This window comes from Apodemus sylvaticus, chromosome 14 (genome assembly GCF_947179515.1).
Source record: "Apodemus sylvaticus chromosome 14, mApoSyl1.1, whole genome shotgun sequence".
NCBI classification, from domain to species: Eukaryota; Metazoa; Chordata; class Mammalia; order Rodentia; family Muridae; genus Apodemus; species Apodemus sylvaticus.
Window position 1 is genome coordinate 31354546 of NC_067485.1, and position 21175 is coordinate 31375720.

The window sequence follows — 21175 nt, forward strand, 5'->3', positions numbered from 1 at the left end:
CATTTGCTTAAAGACAGGTAAGTTTTGCTGAAGTAGGATTTGGCTGTTCGTTAGAAGACCAATCCAGTCCTATGGTGGACATGGGGGGGTGGGGCTGGGAACCCAAATGAGGAAAATAAACCTTTCAAATTACCTGACAATTCAAGAAATGAGATTATTTGAAATGTCTTGATTTTTTTCTTTTCTGTTTTCCCAATTCCAATACCACTAATCTCAGCTGCTATCCAGAGTAACTTATCACTGGTGGGAGGTAGGTAGGTAGGGAGGAGGGGTGAACCTCAGGAAGATTCACAAGTGGAGCTCAGGCAAATGAACCTTGAAAAAGAATCCAAACGTTGAGACACTGCCTGACAATCCCTGTTTTTTTTTTTGTTTGTTTGTTTGTTTTTGTTTTTAAAATCAGGCCAGGGTTACCATAACACACATCTTTTGTGGATCCAGTTTGAGCATATGGAAAAACAACCAAAAGTTGCCAAAAAGTGGAGGATGATTTGTATAACAATGACTCTCAAGTCGATGCCCATCGATGACAAACGGAGGCCGGAGCGTGAGGAACAGCTCCAGTTGTCTCGGAGCAGAACTGCACTGGCCCAACCGGCGTCAGGCTGCTGTACAGTTGTTTCTCAGGTACTGATCTGTCTAGGACTTAGGCAAGTTGAATAAGCAATTTAATTTCCAAAACAAAGAAGACTGTGCCATCTACTACTATATCATATACCTCAAGTTATTTAGGAGATCAGAAATAACAATTAGGAATAATATTTAGTAAGATTATATGATCTCAAAATTCTGAGGAAAAAAGCAATCAAGGTATGATTACACTCAGAGATAGCAGTCACTGTCAATCTTTCGGCCTTGTGACATGATACTGTCATGTGCATGTTTTGTGCCTGATAACTATGCAATTACGTTATTAAAAAAAGTTTTAAGTAAGCTTATAATTCTGTGTTTAGCAGCTATCCTTGGCTGTGTGTATGTAGCCCATGGGTTAGATAAGCTTGGAACAGATGGTGGGCAACCTCCTAAATCAGTGTCTATTAATTTTGAAAATGATTAAATATGTTGTATAAGGCCAAGACAATGCTTCATAATTCCAAGATCTTGGGTTACAGGGCCTATAGGCAGTATCCATAAGAACAATTTGGGTGATCTGTCAAAGAAATGGTGTCACACCTCAGACCCACCAATACAGAAAAGCAAACAAAAGCCCGCCCCCTTCTGGTGTGTCTCCAGATGGCTTACAGGGGACCAGAAAGCCCAGTGCCGCAGCAGCAATGCTAAGCCCGCCAACTCTTGGAATCTCAGCCCAGTGCACAAGTTTGGGAGAAGACCCAACCTGCTTCACTGCTCTTGCACGCCTGCAAGTCTTTGCATTTCCAAACTGCTACAAATTAGGTAAACACAAAAGGGTACAGGGGGTTACATGACGATAACGTCCTTCTAGAGAGGTGGGCGGGAAATAAAGACCCTCCTGGCTAGCGATAGGCTTTATTCACTTTAACTAAAATTCACCTCTGAAGGTTTAAGACACTTTTAACGAGTGACAGTAATTAGCACAGTAAAGGAGAGGTGCTTTGCTTGCGGTGGGATTTGGAAGTTCTAGGGAAGGCTTCTGAAGAAACCAATGAGAAGGGAATGGGTGTGTCTCCAAGTTGTTAATATTACAGGGAAAAAGCAAGCTGCCAATACTAAGTTCTATTATTTGTATGTATGTATGTATTTGAAAACACGTAGGTTGAGAACGGCATGTTGATTATAACTAAAAAACATGCTGTAGACTTGAAAGTTGTTAAAGTGATTTCAAGCTGGGCATGGTAGTGGCATGGAAGGCTGAGGCAGGAGGATCATAATTTCAAGGTCTGATTGTCTATGCAGCAAGGCCTTGTCTTAAAAGAAAAGAAAAAGAAAGGTTTTCAATGTTCTCACCACAGGAATGCAAGGGACAACTCAAACGATTTAGCCACTTGATAAGGTACACGTCTCAAGATACAGATTTTTATCATCATTTAAAAAATTAAAAATATACTTAGAAAAAGCTGAGAACACATGAAAACAAATAGTCTATTTGCTGGCAAAGTATAAAGAAATGGAGCTTTGAACTGCATCTTTTACTTCTCTGTGGTTGCAAGGAGGTTGGGACAAACAAACAACAATGAGCATTATTTACACTAACAACAACAACAACAACAAAAAATCAAGCACCACACCCATTGTGTGATCTTAGGGGATGGTCACAAAGCCTGGACAATTTAAGAGGACTGCAATTGTTGTGTTGTTGCCTGGAGACAATCCACAGCACAAATACACAGGCTGAACCATCACGATGGTCCCCAAATGTCCAAGCTCGAGCCAGCCCTGAATTCTGTGATAGGTGCAAGGCATATATTATTACTTATTAATTAATCACGTGCCAGTGCCTTTCAGGAGGCTTGCACGGGCCTGTTCTTTCAGAGGCTGGTACCCTACAGCACCCCAGCGTTCCGCCGGAAGCCCCCACCTGTACGTACCTGATAGCGTCTGCCATTTTAGTGCTTTCTCTCTTTCGGTCATCTGTGAGGCGCCGAATAAAATAAATAAAGTCCAGACCACAACAGAAGACGCTGCCCACGGCGCTGAGCAGCACCAGCTTGCTGTCGTCGGCTGCAGCTGTGCTCAGGGCACTCTGAACTTCTTTCATCACCTGGAAGTCACCACAGGTGCAAGTGGTCAAGAGCACTTCGGGCACAGAATCCTACGAAGCCCTAAATGCATCTCCAGTCTGATCTCCACCCACCATGACTGTAAACACTGCATACTTTTTATGTTCTCTAACCAGGGCTTATGGATCGAGGCTACCGTGATGAATTATAATTGGTGCAAAGGCATGTGAATCTACATCATCTGGCTGTTCTACACCCACCGCGGCTCTCAGCAGACCAAGACAAGGCACATGGCTGCTTCTGGGATTTCTAATTCAGACAGCAGGTGGCACATTCAGCCAGCTTCAAGAAATGAGTTCAGTTCTAGGGTTTTTGGCTGTTTTCTTAGCAACCTAACACCACAGGGACAGAAGTCTAAATCATTTGCTAGGTAAGTGTACCGAGTAGGGGTGCACTTGAAATGACCTCTGAGAAGCATCAAAGGTACTCTGCAGTCTAAAAGTAGACCAAGGACCAGCCTTTTGCCATTCCAGCCAGATCCCCATTTGCCTAAGATGTGCGCAGTGGCCAACAATCAACCAGAAGAACTGAGGTATAATGATATTCAGACACGGGATTCTAGAGCCTTCTCAGAATTGGCTTGCAAACTCTGTGAATACATTACCCATGGCCACTGAAAGCTCCCTTACTTATTATTAGTAAGTACTGACTGACAAGGACGTGTCTGCTACAATGCTGATGGCACCTGCACAGAGGGATGATGGTCAGAGCCTCTAAAGGGACTAAGACCCAGGGTACTTCTACCTGGTCTAAATAAAGAACCCATCAAGATTCTGATGAAACTTTAGCTAAAGCAGAGTCCGTGCACACACATTTCCACGTGACTTTACGGAGGCCACAGGTTGCTGCCCTATGCTCTACAGATGACTTGGGAGGAGGGTTGAGGGGGGAGGGGGCAAAGACAGGAAGGAAGGATGCAGCTACGGTCCCCACAACAGGAGAACGGAGTGCCTCCTCAGCATCCTCCTCCTGTGACGTGTCACTATGGCCACAAGTGTGATGAGAAGCAGCTGTCATCTCCCCAGAAGGCTTAGAAAGACCACAAAAAGTGCCATTCAGCAAAGCAGGCCAGGCCAGCAGGGCATGGAGAATCGTGAAGCCACAACCTGGGGCATGTCTCTCACCTCTGGGTTTAGTGAGTTATTCTCTGATGATTTTGTGGATAACAAGATGTGGGTGAAGCCATCTTGCTTCCTGACGACAATATCTCTGTATCTGTAGGCACTCTCTGTCTGCCTCACACTGAAACGCAACCGCTTGTCAAAAGGTTGGTCTCTTCTGTCGTCAATAAATTTCCTTTTCCCGGCTGTGACTCCCGTTACAGATGTCTGTATGGTGACTGTTCCGTTGGCTGTTCCTGTTAGCGCATCCATGAATGGAGATGTACCTGCCAAGAGTTTGAAATCACAGTGGTCTGTGATGTCCTACCATCCATCAGTCCCCAGTGTGGCCTCTGGATTAGACAGAGGCCCATCGCAAACCCAGGACTTAGCTATTAGAGAATACCACCAGGTAGAGCCTTGTTCATGTTCACTTTTAAAGAAACCACTGTTTTGCTTATCTGACATTCAAAAAGAAAAATGTTGGACATGCACACAACCAAAAGTTGTATAGAAAATGTCTAAACCTGAGCCTTGGAAAGAATGGGACCGAGAGCCCGGGTCTATGCTCTGAGAAATTGAAAAGGAAACAAGGCTGACTGACAAAGACCAGAAGAGCTAAGGCCATCGGCCATCTCCTATCTTGTCAATCAACGTTTCTTGTTCTAAATCTAAGAGGGACCAAGAGAGACACAGAGATGAAGCCACGTGTTTTAGCAGGCCTATGGAGAAGTGGCCAGTGTTCCTTGTGGATATCACAAACAGTAGGACTTCTTCCTCATGCTGTCCCAGAAGATGCCTACTACGTCTGTCTACTGGACCCCATTCCATTTTACCAAGTCATTCTTTTTTGTTTTGTGTTTTTCTGAGACAAGTTCTCACTATGTGGTTCTGGCTGCCCAGGAACTCTTTGTGTAGGCTTTGAACCCATAGAGTTCTCCTGCCTCTGCTCCCCAAGTGCTAGAATTAAAGGCATGTGTGCTGGTGTCATTTACCTTTCAAGCTGTTTAAATTAGCACAGGCTGGGGAGGATTTGAAGATGGCTTTCACTTCCCTGGCAATGTCCCATCATGCACCACTGCTCCTCAGTAGCAGCATGGATGCTGTTTCAACCAATCTTGGCACATGGTTCTTCAACTTTTCTTTTCAGTGCCAGAGATAAAACCCAGGGCCTCATGCACGCTGGATACATGCACAATACACGCTCTACTATTAATCTACTGACCGACCCTCAACATTTGTTATTATAATAAAGTAGACTTTACCTTGACCGTTACAGCAGGAGGAAACATCACCTGCTTCAATCTTTGCATTAAAAACCACTCTCACTTAATCTTTTGGCAGCTCTAAACAGGTTATAAATGCATATGACTCAACAGTCTAAAATCTGAGGCTGAAGAGATGACTTAGTGGTTAAGAACACTTGTTGCTCTTAGTGAGTTCAGTTCCCGGCACCCACGGCGCTGCTAACAACCATTGTGATTACAATGTCAAAGGGTCCTATACTCTTCAGACTCTGGGCATTCGTTGTATGCACGTGGCCCATGTTGTGATCATAAAAAGAGAAAGAGAGGCTAAGAGAATATGCTCTGTGGCAGTGTGGGGGAAGGGGGTGCCTCAGCGGGCCCATGCCAAGGCATCCCTTTTCCCCCTGAGGGACCAGACACACAACAGTATAGTATAGAATAGAGTTTATTCAGGGCATGGGAGGGGAGTTAAGAGGGTAGTAGAGGGAGAGAAAGGCAGAGAAAGGGGGAGAGAAGCAGAGGCCGGTCATGACCATGTAGAGAGAAGGGGAGGGGAGGAGAGCCAAAGAGGTCAAGAGAAGCTGAGAGAGAGAGAGAGAGAGAGAGAGAGAGAGAGAGAGAGAGAGAGACAGACACAGAGAGAGAGACAGAGAGAGGGGGGAGGGGGGCTGAGCAGCCCCCTTTATAGTAGGCCAGGCCTACCTGGCTGTTGCCAGGTAACCGTGGGGTGGAGCTTAGACAGAACCCTAACAGTACACAGATATAAGTGCTAGCAAAACATCCATACACATAAAAAATTTTAAAAATCTAAAAATAAGCTGAATGTCGTGGCATATACTGGCCACCCTGGCACCCAGGAGGCAGAGACAGGCACACCATATATCTGAGGTTACAGGGTAAGACCCCGTGTCAATCTCCGATCCCCTGTTCCAAAGCTATAGGAAGATATATGCTAAAAAGCCTCTTATCCACTGCTGAGCTCCAGGCCAGGGTTTCTAAGGTGTCCTTCCAGATTCTTTATATGGAAAGAAACGAGTGTTTCTCCTTTCCCCCATTAAAGAACAGGCGAGGGAAAACTACACGTGTAGGGCCTACACACACTGTCATGTTTGCTTTGGCATTCACTTTCTGGACAGTATTTGTTCATAGGAATCGCTGTGAGCTACATGAGAACTGATTTCCCCAATTCCCACAGGAAAACGCACTACTGTTCAATGCGTTAATTCAACCGTGGCCTGTATCAGTCCCAGGCAGGCAAATCCAGACTAACCTAACCTAACCTAGCTAACCAACCAGCCTGCCAACCAACCAGCCTGCCAACCAACCAGCCTGCCAACCAACCAACCAACCAACCAACCAACATTGGCTCACTGTGCCTCAGGGCCCTGCTGATTCCAGATTCTGGGGACCCTGTTATCCATCTATGAATAACATGAGGCACATAGCTATGCATTATTTTGATAGGAAGTGCTCATATAAGAGTGAGTTTTGACATCACCAACCCCAAGGTAAGTAAGTCTGTGCCCATCCTGACTGCCATTAAACAGGCGAGGGAAGCATTTGTGTGTCTCTGCTCTCACTGGACAGTCAAGCCACGTGCTCTTCTTGTACCCATCCAGGTGTGTCCCACTTTACCTCTGAACATACTATTCCTCTGCTAGAGTCCTTTGTCCTGGATGTAACTGCAATTCTTTGGGGTGGTGGTGGTTTCTATGCTCCTTTTATTACTAAGTAACAACAGGGCATTTCTAGACCCTCTTTTCCAGCCCACTTTAGCTCATGAATAGATGCAGAGATCTGGAATTTTTATTACTAAGCTGACACCTTGGGGTGATACAGCTGCCCCTGAAATAACCCCAATAAGCTTCCTTAGCCAACATGGAAGCCTCTTGCTAGTGTTCTTTGTTCACTGTGAACACACGACTACAGTCAACTGCTAATGACTGGACATAGGAAGAACTATCCTCCACACCATAAACAGATCATCTAGGGACTAAGAGGCATTTAGGGAAACAGGGGAGGCCAAAGTTGCCTCTGAGAATTAAGGGCTGACACCCCTAACCGTCACTGTCATCCCATGATTCAATAGCATAAAATCTGTTATGGAGACATACATATTTCTTTTTGAACACCTGGTTTTCTTTTGTGGTGGTCTGAACTAGACATATTTTTGACTATTAGGAGACATTCTCCACCAGACATATTTTTGACTATTGGGAGACTGCAGTCTTTAGGAGAGGCCATGCAACAGGATGGGGAAGGGGGCACCTGCACAGACCTTCTTAGGTTATACCAGCCCTTGGGTTCTGGACAGTTCTCTCAGCCTTTTGCTTTGCCAAGATATAAGTAGGCTTCTTCTGCCACCCTGAACAGAGCTGTTTCCACCATGGCTTTCTATTGTGACGACTGAAGTCCCTGAAACTGTGAGCCAAACCCACACTCCTTCCTTACTACCAGACTACAGCTATACGAAAGCAACCGAGACTACAGGTATACAAAAGCAACCAGACCACAGCTATACAAAAGCAACTAGATTGCAGGTATACAAAAGGAACTACTGCAATTAGCAACTAATTACAATATGCAAGTATCTGTCTCCAGACTCTGGGCAATAGGCAGATGGGCAGCATATAGGAAGAAAGCTCCAGAACTTCTCCAAGATTCCACTGAGTCTAGAACCAATATTAGTCTGCATATACATAGAGAAGGATTAAATTAAGTCTGGTAGGAAACAACTTTTGAGGATAGATCGATTTCCAGAGACCCTAATGGAGTAATCGTCACAGTCTATAATACAGGGTGGGGCCGGGAGTAAGGAAGCCCAGTAGAGGCACATGAAGAGCAGGGCACAGTCCAACGTCAGCAGCAAAGCTTCGCCAATCTAAGATAGAGGACGGGTGGAACTGCACAAAGCTTACAGCAAGCCAGAACGAAGCTAACACTTCTTAAAAGTATGCAGTGGGCCTGGAGAGGCGGTTCACTAGTTAGGAGAACACACTGTTCTTGCAGAGGATGAGTCTGGTTCCCAGCCTGGAACTCCTGCTATAGGTAACCCGATGCCTCTGGTTTTCCCTGGCACCTGCATTCACAAATACATATGCACGCATATCATGTAATTAAAAAAAATGTTTTTGGTTGGTTTTTTAATTTTCTCAGACAAAGGTTTCTCTGTGTAGGTAGCTCTGACTGTCCTGGAACTCACTCTATAGACCAGGCTGGCCTCTAACTCGGAGGTCCATCTGCCTGCCTCTGCCTCCTGAGTGCTGGAACTAAAGGCATTTGCTACCATTACCTGGCTCAAAATATCTATATAACAAAATCCAACACCCTAAATTGTAAAAACCACAATCTCCAGTAAGCAACCCAGGCTGACAGAGTAGCAGAAAGACTGATGTCCAAGATTCCATCCCCGAATAGGAAAAGACCCAAAATATGAAGTGATGAGATTAACAGAAAGACATTTCTAAGTTAAATCTTCCATATGTAAGGACTGAGACTAGAACAAAGACCTAATATAAGGGGGGGGGGGGGTTCAGACATGCTAAACTGATAGCCCCGGACTTGCTAGCCAAGCATTCCAGGCAGACAGTACTCAGTCTACCACTTAACTGTGCCCCCTCCCCTGGGGAAGGGGGCAGGAAGTCTTACTTAGCACAGTCCTGCAGGAGCTAGGACAGTCCAACTACACACAGAAACAAGTTAAAAGGCTTTTGTTTCTAAATCCTAGATGTGTCATGGTTGGCTCTGGCTGTCAACATGACACACCTGGGAAGAGGGACCTCACTTGAGGCATTGCCGACACCGGCCTGTGGAAGAAAGGCGGTCAGCAAACCAGGAGGAAGAAGCCAGGTAGTATCATTCCTCTGTGGTCTCTGCTTCAGCTCCTGCCCCTCCACACTCCGGCCATGAATGCTGGCCCTGGCTTTCCGAGCCAGAGAGCCAAACAAAGCCTTTCTTCTCCAAGATGCTTCTGGTCATGGTATTCATCACCACAGAACCCAGACCAGGACAATGGAGTTGTCGAAAATGTTTCTTATTATGCCTATTTCTAAGAGAGGTAGATCTAAGAGAGGAGGATCTAAAAGAGGAAATGCTTGTATTTTCAAGAGTGAGTTCTAAGACTAGAAAATTTGTTCAAAAACCAAAAAAAAAAAAAAAAAAAAAAAATCCAAGTCACGCCTCTGAGGCTCAGGATAGATGGCAGTACATGATACCGTGGGAAGAGGAACTTGACGTTTTTCATGTCATGAAAGTCAGAAGCCTACAGACCCGGGACATTTAACAAAGATCAGTTGGGATCCATGCGCATCCGTGTACACACATGGACACGGGAAAATCAAGATTCTGAGAACCTGGGGGTGTGAGACACCACAGACTGAACTCTCTACTTACCTTCAGAATTCCAGGGAAGAGAAAAATGCCTTTAACTAAAGCAGAAAATAGTAACCACTTGGACTCATCACAAGAAAAAGTTCTACCTCTCCCTTACTTTCATGTCAACAACAAAAATGAATAAAAATCATATAGAATATACTGGAAATATCTTCAAAAGGTGCACTGTTTGGGAAAACTATTTCTCAAGATGAATCAATCCCTCGGCAGAAATGAGACAGAACGTAACCAAGAAAGGCCAACTCCTGCAGCAGCTGCCTCCGAGCCTGTCTGTTTAAATCAGTGTTCTATGGCTACAGCCTCACAGAGCGGATGCTGGGCCGGCAGGACAGGGCCGGCCTAGCATGCATTAGGCCTGCACTTCGCTCTCACAGAAAGGTGGATTTTATCACATGGTTATGGAGGTTGCAGTCCAGGATCAACTGGTCCCGTGTCTGGGGGCTGTGGCAGGGAGGCAGCCAGGGTGAGGACACACGGGGCAGGCAGGCAGCTCACCTCACAGTCAGGAAGCAAAAAGAGAACGCAAGAGGTGAGATTTCCACGCTTCTTGAAAGCATGACACCAATGACCTGGGGGCTTCCGCCAGGCCTGAATCCAAAAGGTCCCACCAGCCCTGCCCTCAACACGCGGCCGTGCGGGAGAGACACTCACTTGTGGTGCTACAATACTGTTTCACTAACAGTTGTGCAAGGGCAAGAAAAACAAAAACATATTTCATATTGTAGTTAACAGTCAGAAAATACACATCAATAAGGGCAAGGATGGAGGCACATGCGTTTAAATACAGTATTCCGGGGTCAAAGAGGTAGACATGTCTTTGTGAGTTCTAGGCAGTGAGACCCTGTCTAGGAAGCCAAGCAGCCAGGATGAATAGATGCCATCAAAATTTTGTCTAAGAACATTACAAAGAAAAAAAGAAAATACCATGATTCTTGAGAATACCAGATACTTTGAAAACATCTTCCAATTTAAGTTCTATTAGACTTTAATCAATATTTCTAGTAAAGACTTAACAGGAAGACACACTATAATTAATTTCTCATCGAAATTAAATGTGTCTTACTAGTTACATAAAACAGTACATGGGTTCTGGTGCAAGACAATGGAACCAGTTTAGATTAGGAAACACACAAACCAGTTAGATTGCTCTGAACCATGCAATAAATGTGAATAAAAAAGAAGTTGATTGTTTTCCTAAAAATAGCTGTATTTAATGAAAAATAATGCAACATGGTTTCTGTGGAAAAGAACATTAAAGGACAGAAGACTCAGGGACACTACACTCAGGACTGCATGTTATTACTGTGCTGACGCGGAAGCCTGCATGTGACATGTTAGGTGAGAAGATGAAAACGGAGCACACACAGCCACACAGATGCACAGTCACACAGCCACACAGTCTCACAATCACAGACAAAGGAGTTGTGTTGCAAACTCAAAACCAAGGGCTAAAAATACCAAGTATGAAAGTGATCACGTGGGCAGAAAACCGAACTACCATTTCTACCTTTCCGGTAGCAAAGGTTTAAATGTAGCAATAATGTCGGGGCCGATGAAAGCACGTGTCCACCAACCGCACAGTTCTGAGCAGTACTGTGAGATGGCCTATCAACTTCTGTCCCAGAAATTCCACGTTTAGAGGTCTCTGTGGAAACGACGTTAAGGTCTTGTATTTTGCATACACAATGTATTTAAATAGCTCTACTTTTAAAATTGAAAACGTTATTATGCACTCATACATGACATCATATGGCTGTATTCTAAAATCTCACCAAAGGCGATGGAGTGGTTGGTTTATGTCAACTTGCACAAACCTAGACTTACCCGAGAAGAGGGAATCTTAACTGAGAATCTACCTCCAACAGAGGCCTGTAGGCAAGTCTGTGAGGCACTGTCTTGATTAATCATTTATATGGGAGGGCTCAGCTCATTGAGAGTGGTCCTCAGTTGCATAAGAAGGCAAACTGAGCAAGTCATGGGGAGCAAGCCAGTAAGCAGTACTCCTCTGTGGCTTCTGTTTCAGCCCCTGCCTCCAGGCTCCCTCCCTGACTTCTCTCAGTGATAGTGTTACTTTAGAGTTGTGGGATGAAATAAACCCTTTCCTTGCCATGTTGCTTTTGGTTTGGTGTTTTATCACAGTCACAGAAAATTAAGAAGTCAAAAGTGGCATGTGGACAGATGGTGCTATTCCATGTTATTTTATTAAGAATATAATTACACAAAAGCTAACAGTGAGGACTCTGATTGACAAAGACAGGCATAGGATACTTCTTTTTATAACTCTGCTACTTTGCATATTTCCTTAATACTATGTAATCCTGATTAACCAGGGGCACCCCTACTGTAGGAAGTACTGCTGTATTTCCATTCCGCAAACACTCATTGGTTTTCCAATTAATTGTATTTGAGTTTAATATGTTGTCAAGGCAATATGGGTCTCAATCAGAGTGTAAAACTGATTTCAACTATCTTAGTTATCCAGTCACTGATTTCTCTTAAGTTAGAGAGCAAGGCCTTTGGTGACTATAGAATAACCCATGATCACAGGGTTTACATCTGAAATTGTTATTCACACCTAACTCAATCCTATTCAAACCTACAATCTTTTTCAGTTTATTCAATCTGAAAATTAAATTTCTAGAGGGAGGTATTTCCATATGAACATGATAATAAGTAAAGGCAGCCTCGAAACATTAGTATCTATTTCATAAAACAAAGAATACAAAAGGCCCTTTCCCTCTGTCCCTTCAATTACACGGTCCAACCACAGGGGTCTGAGTTTCCCAGTCATAAATGTTCCTCAGTCACAAGCAAGGCATGGCACAGTTGGTATGACTGTTTGGAGAAAGTTCATGAATGAACAGCACCCAGCTGAACTCAATTCCTTGGGAACACACAAAGCTCAGACTTTTGGAGGATTGTCATTACAAGAAACCTTATGATTGGGAAGCAGGCCACAAATTCCACACCCAGTCACTGCCTAGTCCCAGAGCTTGGCAGTAAGAGTGGGTGACCCTTCTGCTCCAGCCAAGCATTCCAAATAATTATCAGGCACTCAGGGTTCTGGAAACAGACCAACACAGGAGGAGCACAGAGAGTAGGACCGCCAGATTGACTGACCAGTGAGCATCACTATACTGCTGTCAGGCCAGATACTCAAGACTGATACCCTTCCTGCTCTGGCTGGTAACAGCTGGTTTCACGGCTGGAGTTCTTTTAGCTGTCACCGTAGTGGCTAACACAAGCAGTCTGACTAGGGTCCTGGAGCTATTGATGTAATAGGTTAGCGATGCTGCACTCTCTCCCTGGAGGTCATCCTCCTGCACCATGTATCAGTTCTTTTAAAGCTCTGGCAGTTTCATGATCACCAGTTAGGATTTATTTCAGTCAAGACTGTTAGGAACTAGAGATCCCAGGATACCCGTATAGTGGCATGGCCCTCACAACGAACGGGTCATGCTGGGGTATCCGAGAATGCGGCTTCTGTAGCAGCAGCACCTGCATGGTAAGTTTATCTCACAAAAAGCTTCAGTTCTGTCCTAGCAGGCCCCACCCAAGTCATCTGGACCATTAGGCAGTATCCTCCCCCAGGTTTCACCAGACTCTCAGACACATCTGACAGATCCACAGACTTGAGTCTCAAGCTTACCAACCCAACCTCTGTGCCTGGTTCCTGAACAGCTCCACTGCCACCGGCTCCCGGGTGGTTTGACCGAGGATGGCTCCCAGGGCTCATGCATTTAAATGTTTAGTCCTTAGCTGGTGATCTGTTTGTGAAGGGTTAGGAGGTGCAGCCTTGTCAGTCTATGTGCGGCCTTGGAGGAGGTATGTCACCATGGGATGGGCAGGCCCAGTGCCTGTCTCTCTGCCTGCTGCCATGCTCCCCAGCATGACTCTAATGGACTAAAATGCTCTGAAACTGTAAGCAAGACTCCATTTAGATGCCTTGTTTGTAAGAGTTGCTTTGGTCATGGTTAAGACAGCCTCCCTGCCTCTCTCCCCACTGGCTCACTGATTCCCTGGAAGGCGGGTGACTTGCTGGGCAGAATAGTAGGTCTCTGTCCTGACTACCAATAACCATGGTTACAGGCTGCAGGAAGGGATGGACGCGGAGGGTGGAGCCTGCCCTGCCCTGCCCTGCTCCTTCCCCACACCACCCCAGCCCCTTCCTTTGCTCTGTCTGCCTTGCTCTCACCTGCTTGACTTACCTTACGCAGTGTCACTCTTTGGACCACTTTTATTCTACTGCCCAATGACACTGTTAAGTCCCCTTGGCCACTAAAGCTCAAACCTTTCTTTCTTAAGTTGTTATTATCTGTTTATGTGATAGTGCGTTCATATACGTGCTTCTGCCTGAGGAATTCAGAGGACTGTTGGATTACCTGGAGCTACAGGCAGTTTGTGAGCTCCCTTGTTTGCGAGTTGAACTCAGGTCTTCTGCAAGAACAATAAGCACTCTTAACTATGGGACCTCGTCTAGCCACCTCCTCAATGTCTCCTTCAACAACTTTTTCTATGAATTAAGAACAAATATCTAAACATTATTAAACTTAAACTTAGTTGACTAGTACAGGCGTTCTGGAGGTCCAGTTTATTTCATACCTATGAGACACTTGTGATGACTCAGTTTCCCCAGCTAAGCACAAACATGGATCCAGCTTTCTGCTGAGAACTGGGGTTGTCCTAAGGCCAGGGAGGGGGATCATGACACCTTGTGCCATACAGCTGTGGTACAGCGGCAGCAGTGGAGGACACTGTGATGCACTGTGATTCCTTCTTTAAAGGACAGAGGACACTACCAGCGGTGAGTCTACAGGCACCACCTTAGTCACAAAGCACACAGATAACTCATTAAAACTGCAAGGTAACTCAGGAACGACAGAGACGAAAGCGGATGGGCGGAAAGCTGTGAGTGCAAACACTAAAAACCCAAGAGCACACAGGCCTAGGGACCAAAGAGCTGTGGTATCTCCAATTAAAGTGATCTGCCTTAATAGCTAACTTTTCAGAGAGCTAATCGAAAGAAATTAAGTACGCAAAGCAGTAAGGAGAGTTAAATCGAAAAATACTATTTTGAGACAAAAAAGAACTACCAATTAATGAGACTATGAAACTTTAAATCAACTCCAAATACTTAATTATACCTTCCTAAACCTAAATAAGACCAGCCTAATTAAATCAAGGGCTAAACAATAATGACGTGTTTGTCATGGGAGCGTGGTGTGCTGTGGTGTGCTGCTATGCACAGCAGGCCTCCTCACCCCACTCACCAGACTCCCAGGGAGCTCTGTGAAAATGGTTCTGGTTCACACTGCCAGACCCTGTGGTTCCTGGGGTGGAATACCTAGCGACTAAGGCGATGTGGACAAGCACAACCCAGGAGCTGATGTGCTTGGCGGCTGGTTCTGTGACCACCCCAACCCCACCATGTGGAGACAGTGTACTGTCTTTATGGCGCAGTTTCGTCATGTTCAGGCTAGTGAAAGGTTCATATTTTGACCAATCATCTTCCCCATCCCCATCCCCCCCCACTACTCATTTGGTCATGACTTATTTGTCATTAAAATCTAACTTATTTGTCATCAAATCCAAGAAAAAGTATGCTTTCTTGAAGTAAAGTGATCACAGGTGGCTGGACAGGACAAAGGGTTGGCTAGCACTGAACTATAGCCCTGTCAAAGCTTGCTGGGGGGGGCGGGGGGGGGGCACCAGGCACCTCACTTTATCTTCTTGCAAGAGGAAAACCTAAGGTTAGGAACACCTCCACACACTTCAGGGATTCCAATAGCTCCCAAGTGCTTTGCATACTACAGGTACTCAATGGGTATCTGCCGAATACAACTGCTAACAAACAGGGTGTGGCACATCAGGATGTGCCAATCAGCAAAGAAATGGAGGTGTCATGATATGCCAGAGTCAGGGGTCACAAAGAAAAGGCTTGCCACAGACAGCCAGGATGAAAAGGAGCGGCAGATGGAAGCCAGCCTTTAGAGGGTCAAGCAGCACACTAACTAATCACAGGCACACCACTGGAGGCAGCAGTGGGATTAAATGATCAATAACGCACCCACCTGCCAATGACAACTGACAACCGAGCCGAGGGAGGGGGGAATGCTTGAGATCATCCAGGGATCAGGAAATATGTTCTGAGGTACTTAGAAACCCCTGAGGGCTGATGTAACTCCTAACACATGTCTCATAGCTTAGTAAAATTGAAGGGCTCCATATCAGAGTTCTCTCTCCCTCCCCCCCCCCCTCTCTCTCCCTCCCTCTCTCTCCCTTTTCTATTGTCTTTGGCATTGACCTGGGTGAAGAGCCAAAAGGACTGCTTTTTACAAATAGTGAGAAAACCACTGTTGGGCCATATGTCCAGTGACCTGGGAAGAGATGGCCAATTCTTATTCACGCTTAAGAGTCCCCTTCCTTGGTTGATAGTTTGCAAGGAAACACACTTAAGTTCACTCCTTGTGCTTAAAACACTCACCTCCCAGCTCACTTGTCTTAAATACAGAACTATTATTGCTAGTAGGGCCTACACACAATACCAAAAAGACCACTGCTTCTCAGGGAACAGCTCATGCTAGGCGATTATTAAAAAATATCAACACACAAAACCCCCAAATTCTAGGCAGGAGTTAGGGAGACAGTTCAGTGGGTAAAGCGACTACCACGCAAGAATCTGAGACTCTAAGAATCTGAGTTTGAATCCCCAGTACCCATCTGCACTCACGTTGGCCAGGCTGTAATTACAGCACAGGAAGGTAGAGACGGGATCCTTAGGCAAGCAGGCTAGCTGGACTAGCTAGCTGGTGAGCTCTGAGTCTGAGTGAAAAACCACGCCTCAATACACACCTCAAGAATATCTCAAACGAAGAGTAGAAAGTGTCTGAGGTAAGATGCTTGAGGTTAACCTTTGCCCTTCACACACACACACACACACACACACACACACACACACACACACACACACACACGACACAAGTGCAAACCTGCACACATGCAAAAGGCTTTGTTCACACCACAGACATCCACCTTAAAGCCAGTGAACACGATGATCTGCTGTTCCAATGGCCAAGTCCAGGGTTCCCACTGTCGTTCCTCACACTCACGACATGAAGCTTCTGTTGTGCTGTGAAAAATGTCCCTGTGATATACACCAGTTGTTTGTAGGGACACTGAGTACCACGCATTGGTACCCAATCTTAAAAAAAAGAAAATCTATAGATTCTGTCCTTGGCGTAAACACAGCCCAGATAACTCAAGAATCCCCACTAAAGCTTTGCTATACTATGGTTTGATGGTTGTTTCTAAGTAGGTCAGTGCCATCAAACATTCACAGTGGCACACACCATGCTGATAAACACTAACTTCTTTCTTCTGTCTCCCTTGTATTTGTGAATTTGGCCATTTTGGGGACTCCTGTAAGGAGAACCACACATCTGTCCTGTGTGACTGGCTTGCTTACCCTGCATGATGTCCTTAAGGCACAGTCCTGTTACAGCACAGAAAGGACTTCCTGATTTAAGGTATGGTGATCCTGTTGTATAGACAGACCACAGTGTGTGTGTCTGTCCACCAGCCAATGGAACATTGGTTAGGTTTCTTCATCTTTCGGCTTTTGTTAGCAATCTCTCTACAGACTCTGATTTTTATTCTCTGAACACACTTCTACAACGGAGCTTCTGAATATCATGCAACTCTATGTTAAAGTCTTTAAAGTTACTTAATGTTCTCCTATATTATCTCAAAATATGTTCAACACATAGATGTAGCCAAGTTCTTGGTTAACAGTAAAATTATGGACTCCGCTCACTTCCATGTCCTTGTCAAATGTCTGCTTCAGTACCCTTTGGGATGGGCAGGCAGGGGAGACAAGGCTGTAAACGGCAAGGAGATGAGGAGATACCTTAACGAGAAGGTGTGCAATTCTGAGAGTCCCAGTCTATTTTCCACAGCAAGGCGCTGCTGTCTCCCAGCCTGCCCCAGACAGCTGACACACACACAGAGGCAGCATGCACACCTCAGTCAGTATTCTGCCTTATTAAGCTTGGGGCTCCAGTTCTGCAAGGGCTTGCAGACTGGCTTTTAACCATATGATTTTAGCATGCAGAATTCTCAGCACAAGGACACAGCCAGGAGACCTCGCCCATGTGCGCAAGCTCTGTGGCACACAGGACGGTGCTCTGTGGATTATCCTGTGCATAAGAACCCTCTGCCAGCTTTGGTCTCCATTCAGAGTTTACTGAGCTCCTCAGAGAGCATTAATCCCCGGGGGGATTTGGATCCCTAAATCAAAAAAACAAAAAAACAAAAAACAAAAAAAACAACAGAGCCTTTAGTAGCACAAAGAAGTCTGAAATCTTAAGTTTATAGAGTCTTTCACAACATATACCCCATGAATCAAGCACGCAGCTATAGTCAACTCTTTAAAGTATAGAACATTAAGGAAACTAGAATCCTTAAATGTGAATCAAATTTGAGAAAGTCAAAGGAAACTATTCAATTCAGATTGGTCTTCAATTGACAAATGCAAATTCCATGTAAGAAGTTTAGTTTTGCTCTCAGAAAACGAAACAAGAAGACAGGCAACTGTCAGCAACAGGCCCCTCCAGTCTAAGCGGATCATGCTGGCTTCTAAAGCAAACCCAGGACGGTAAGTGAGACTGTACATGTATTCATTTCACTTTGATGGTTTTGCAAACAGGTCCATACTGGAAGCAGGAAGGGGGTCTAGTAACCTGCACAGTGCAATGACACCTTAAAGTACTGTAAAGTGAGCAGACATCAGGAGACCCATGTCCCCTTCAGTGTGGAGCACTGACACTAAGAGGAGAAACAGAGATAAGTGAAGAGAGGACTGGTCCCAGGAGGCTGAGGTGCAGCTTGGTGTGTGCGGTGGTTTGAACAGGAGTGCCATAGGCTCAGATATTTGAGTGCTTGGTCCCAGCGGGTGATGCAATTTGACAGGGATTAGGAGGTGTGGCCTTCTTGGAGGAAGTGTGTCCCAGGGGTAGCTTTGGGGTTTTCAAATTCCCAAGCCAGAACCAGTGTGCCTTTCTCCTGTTGCCTGCAAATCCAGATACAGAACTCTCAGTTACCCCTCTCCACCAGGTCTGCCGGTGAGACACCTGCTTCCTACTGTGCCTCTTGCCATACTGATAATGAACTAAACTTACAAACCTGTAAGGCAGCCCTAATTAAACACTTTTCTTTGTAAGAGTTGCTGTGGTCACAGTGTATCTTCACGGCACTACAACTATCTATCTGACTAAGACAATCTATCAGGGGCTTGAGTCCAACCCCAGGAACATAGTGGTGGGCTGGTCACAGGAGGAAGGACAGGTGTAGTTCTGTAGCAGCGGGGTTTTAGTTTGTTGATTATATCTTTAAAAGACTTATTTCTACACAATGATTCTACTTTTCCATGAGACCTATTTCTTGACATTTTCCTCCACATTCATCTTGACTTTTAGAATCAACCTGCTTTTGCAACTACAATTTTAGTAAGATAACTAATGAATAGCAATCCAATTTCCCTAGTTCATTAGTAGTATAAGGCCATTAATTTCAAATCCTATCTATTATAGGGAGGCATCATCTTGTTACATTCAAACTTCTTCAAAGACAATTCTCACAATATGCATTTACTATATCGGGTATATTCCAGGCTAACGTGTTCAGAACTCATTTTTCACCTCCACTACACAGACAACTCACAGAGCTAAAACTTCTAACACCTTCAGAAGGTATATGACTACCCAGAGTCACACTGGTCCCACTGCTCGCTGACATTCACACTGAAGTTTATCAGTCTTCCACCCGCAATGGTTAACAGCAACGGGTTGACTGAAAACCTGTCATCTTTTCCGAGAGAGACCGTTTTGGCAACCTCTTTAGAAGTCAAACGGAGCACTCCACAGGACAGCATTAACCTTTTCCCTCTGAACTCACTGCCTCTCTAAATCAGAGGTATTTAAACTGGAACGGTGTCTGCATTAATCTTGACTGCGTTCTCAAATGCTGTTCCAATGCAGCTTGGTGGTGGCATGTTATAGATCTTGAAGGGCAAAAGATATCATTAAAACTGCAAAGCCTAATACTAAAGAAAGTACAATGGCTAATCTCCAGTAACACAAAGAAGGAATCAGCACACAGCAGCCTGGCCTGTAGTCAGAAACTAAATGTAGGCTACAGCCTTGCTGCAGGGGAATACATAGTAACTCTTAAAAAAAAATGATAAAAAGAAATCCATGACTTAAAACAAGGTGGTACTTGTAAAATCTAAGAAACTTCTCAAGGTTCCTGAAAGACAAAAATCAACATATTCAGCTACCCACTCATGTCTGAAGGGAAAATAAGCATTAAAAACAGGTGTGTTCAATTCAAGGGACATTCCGAAGCACACGAAGGAAGCAGCAGCAGCTACCTTTGCATTTTCCAAACCCACCAGGCCAGTTCCCTCGCATCCTAAACACGCTCTGGCAGGTGAGTCCCTGCTAGCTTGCAGCCTCCACGGCTGGCCTGCTAGACAAGGATGCTGGGCTGTATTGGTGGCTGGGCCGCTGCCTGCTACTTTGGAATTGTGAAATACTCTAAGACTTGCATTTAGTATGGAACAGGCTGAGAGGGGAGGAGAGCATCCTCACTGGACCCAGTCAATTGCCAGAGGGGTCAGGAGGTCACCTTCAAGATACCCACTGGCCTCTCAAGCAGCTTCCAGATCCACAGCAAATGCTTTTTCAGTGTTTGTGGCATTCTGACTGTCTTTATTTTCAGTGTTGCTGGTTAGCATTCCTCCACTCCTGACTAGTTAAAAGGAAATTTCCTCACAGCAACACAGAACTTATATAAAGAATACCCTCAAATTAAAAAAGAAATAAGTGTTATGAAGCTGGGGATGATGACAAACACCTGTAATCCCAGCTATCTGGGAAACAGAGGCAGCAGACCCTCCCAAGTTCGAGGCCAGCCTTGGCACTTGGAAAAACCCTATCATCCAACATTTAAAAGGCCTGGAGATGTAGCTCAATGGTAGAGGACTTTTTTAGCTCTGGATTTAATTCCCAGGACTGGGGGGGAAAGTGTTATGAAGTATTATCCGGCAGAGGGGAGACGTGTAGGTAGTTTATATCCAAAAGATGGCCACTTGAAATGTACCTGCAGCTTTGGATTTGTGGTTAATTGCTGCTCATTGAAAATACAAAGCAAACAAGCTAACCATTGTAATAGTCGAAGGAACTCTCCAGTTTAGCTTCATTAAGTCATTTAACGGCAGAAAATGTAAAAGCGTGTACAAAACAGAAAGAGCAACCAAATGGTTTTGAGGGTAGCCGGGTAACCTGCACACAGATACTCAACAAAAGAAACCACAACTCTCCTAATCTAGGCATCCTCCTGAAGATTTCCATAAGACGTAACAGAAGGATGTGCCCTGCGGTGCGTGTCTGAGCAGAAGAGGGGCTGCTGTAATTAAAGACTGCACACACGGTCATGCCTAACAAAACGGAGAGCTGCACTTGTGCTCTCCTGAGGAGCCGGGGCCTATGATGAGGCTCTCAGACAAAGCAGCGCCGACCAGCCTCTGGATCTAAAGCTGGAGGTCCTATTCTCTCACCCATCCTCACCTGCAGATCCATCCCTGACCTCACACCGGCGAGATCTACCTACTGTCTGCCCGTCTGCGACCCTGTACATGCCATCATGCGTGTGTGGAGGTTAGAGGACAACTGTCCTCTGG

At 45.2% G+C, this 21175-nt stretch overlaps 1 protein-coding gene across 3 annotated transcripts in view; it reads right to left on the bottom strand.

The window, feature by feature from the left end:
- The window catches only part of Cdyl (chromodomain Y like), a 136865-nt gene that overhangs the window by 11952 nt on the left and 103738 nt on the right, over positions 1 to 21175 (bottom strand). For all 3 annotated transcript variants that reach the window (XM_052156707.1, XM_052156708.1, XM_052156709.1), the window contains 2 exons: positions 3824 to 4086; positions 2508 to 2680 (listed from right to left, as the gene is read on the bottom strand). In XM_052156707.1, the coding sequence (XP_052012667.1) occupies positions 2508 to 2680; positions 3824 to 4086 (436 nt within the window). The remainder of the gene's footprint in view (positions 1 to 2507; positions 2681 to 3823; positions 4087 to 21175) is intronic.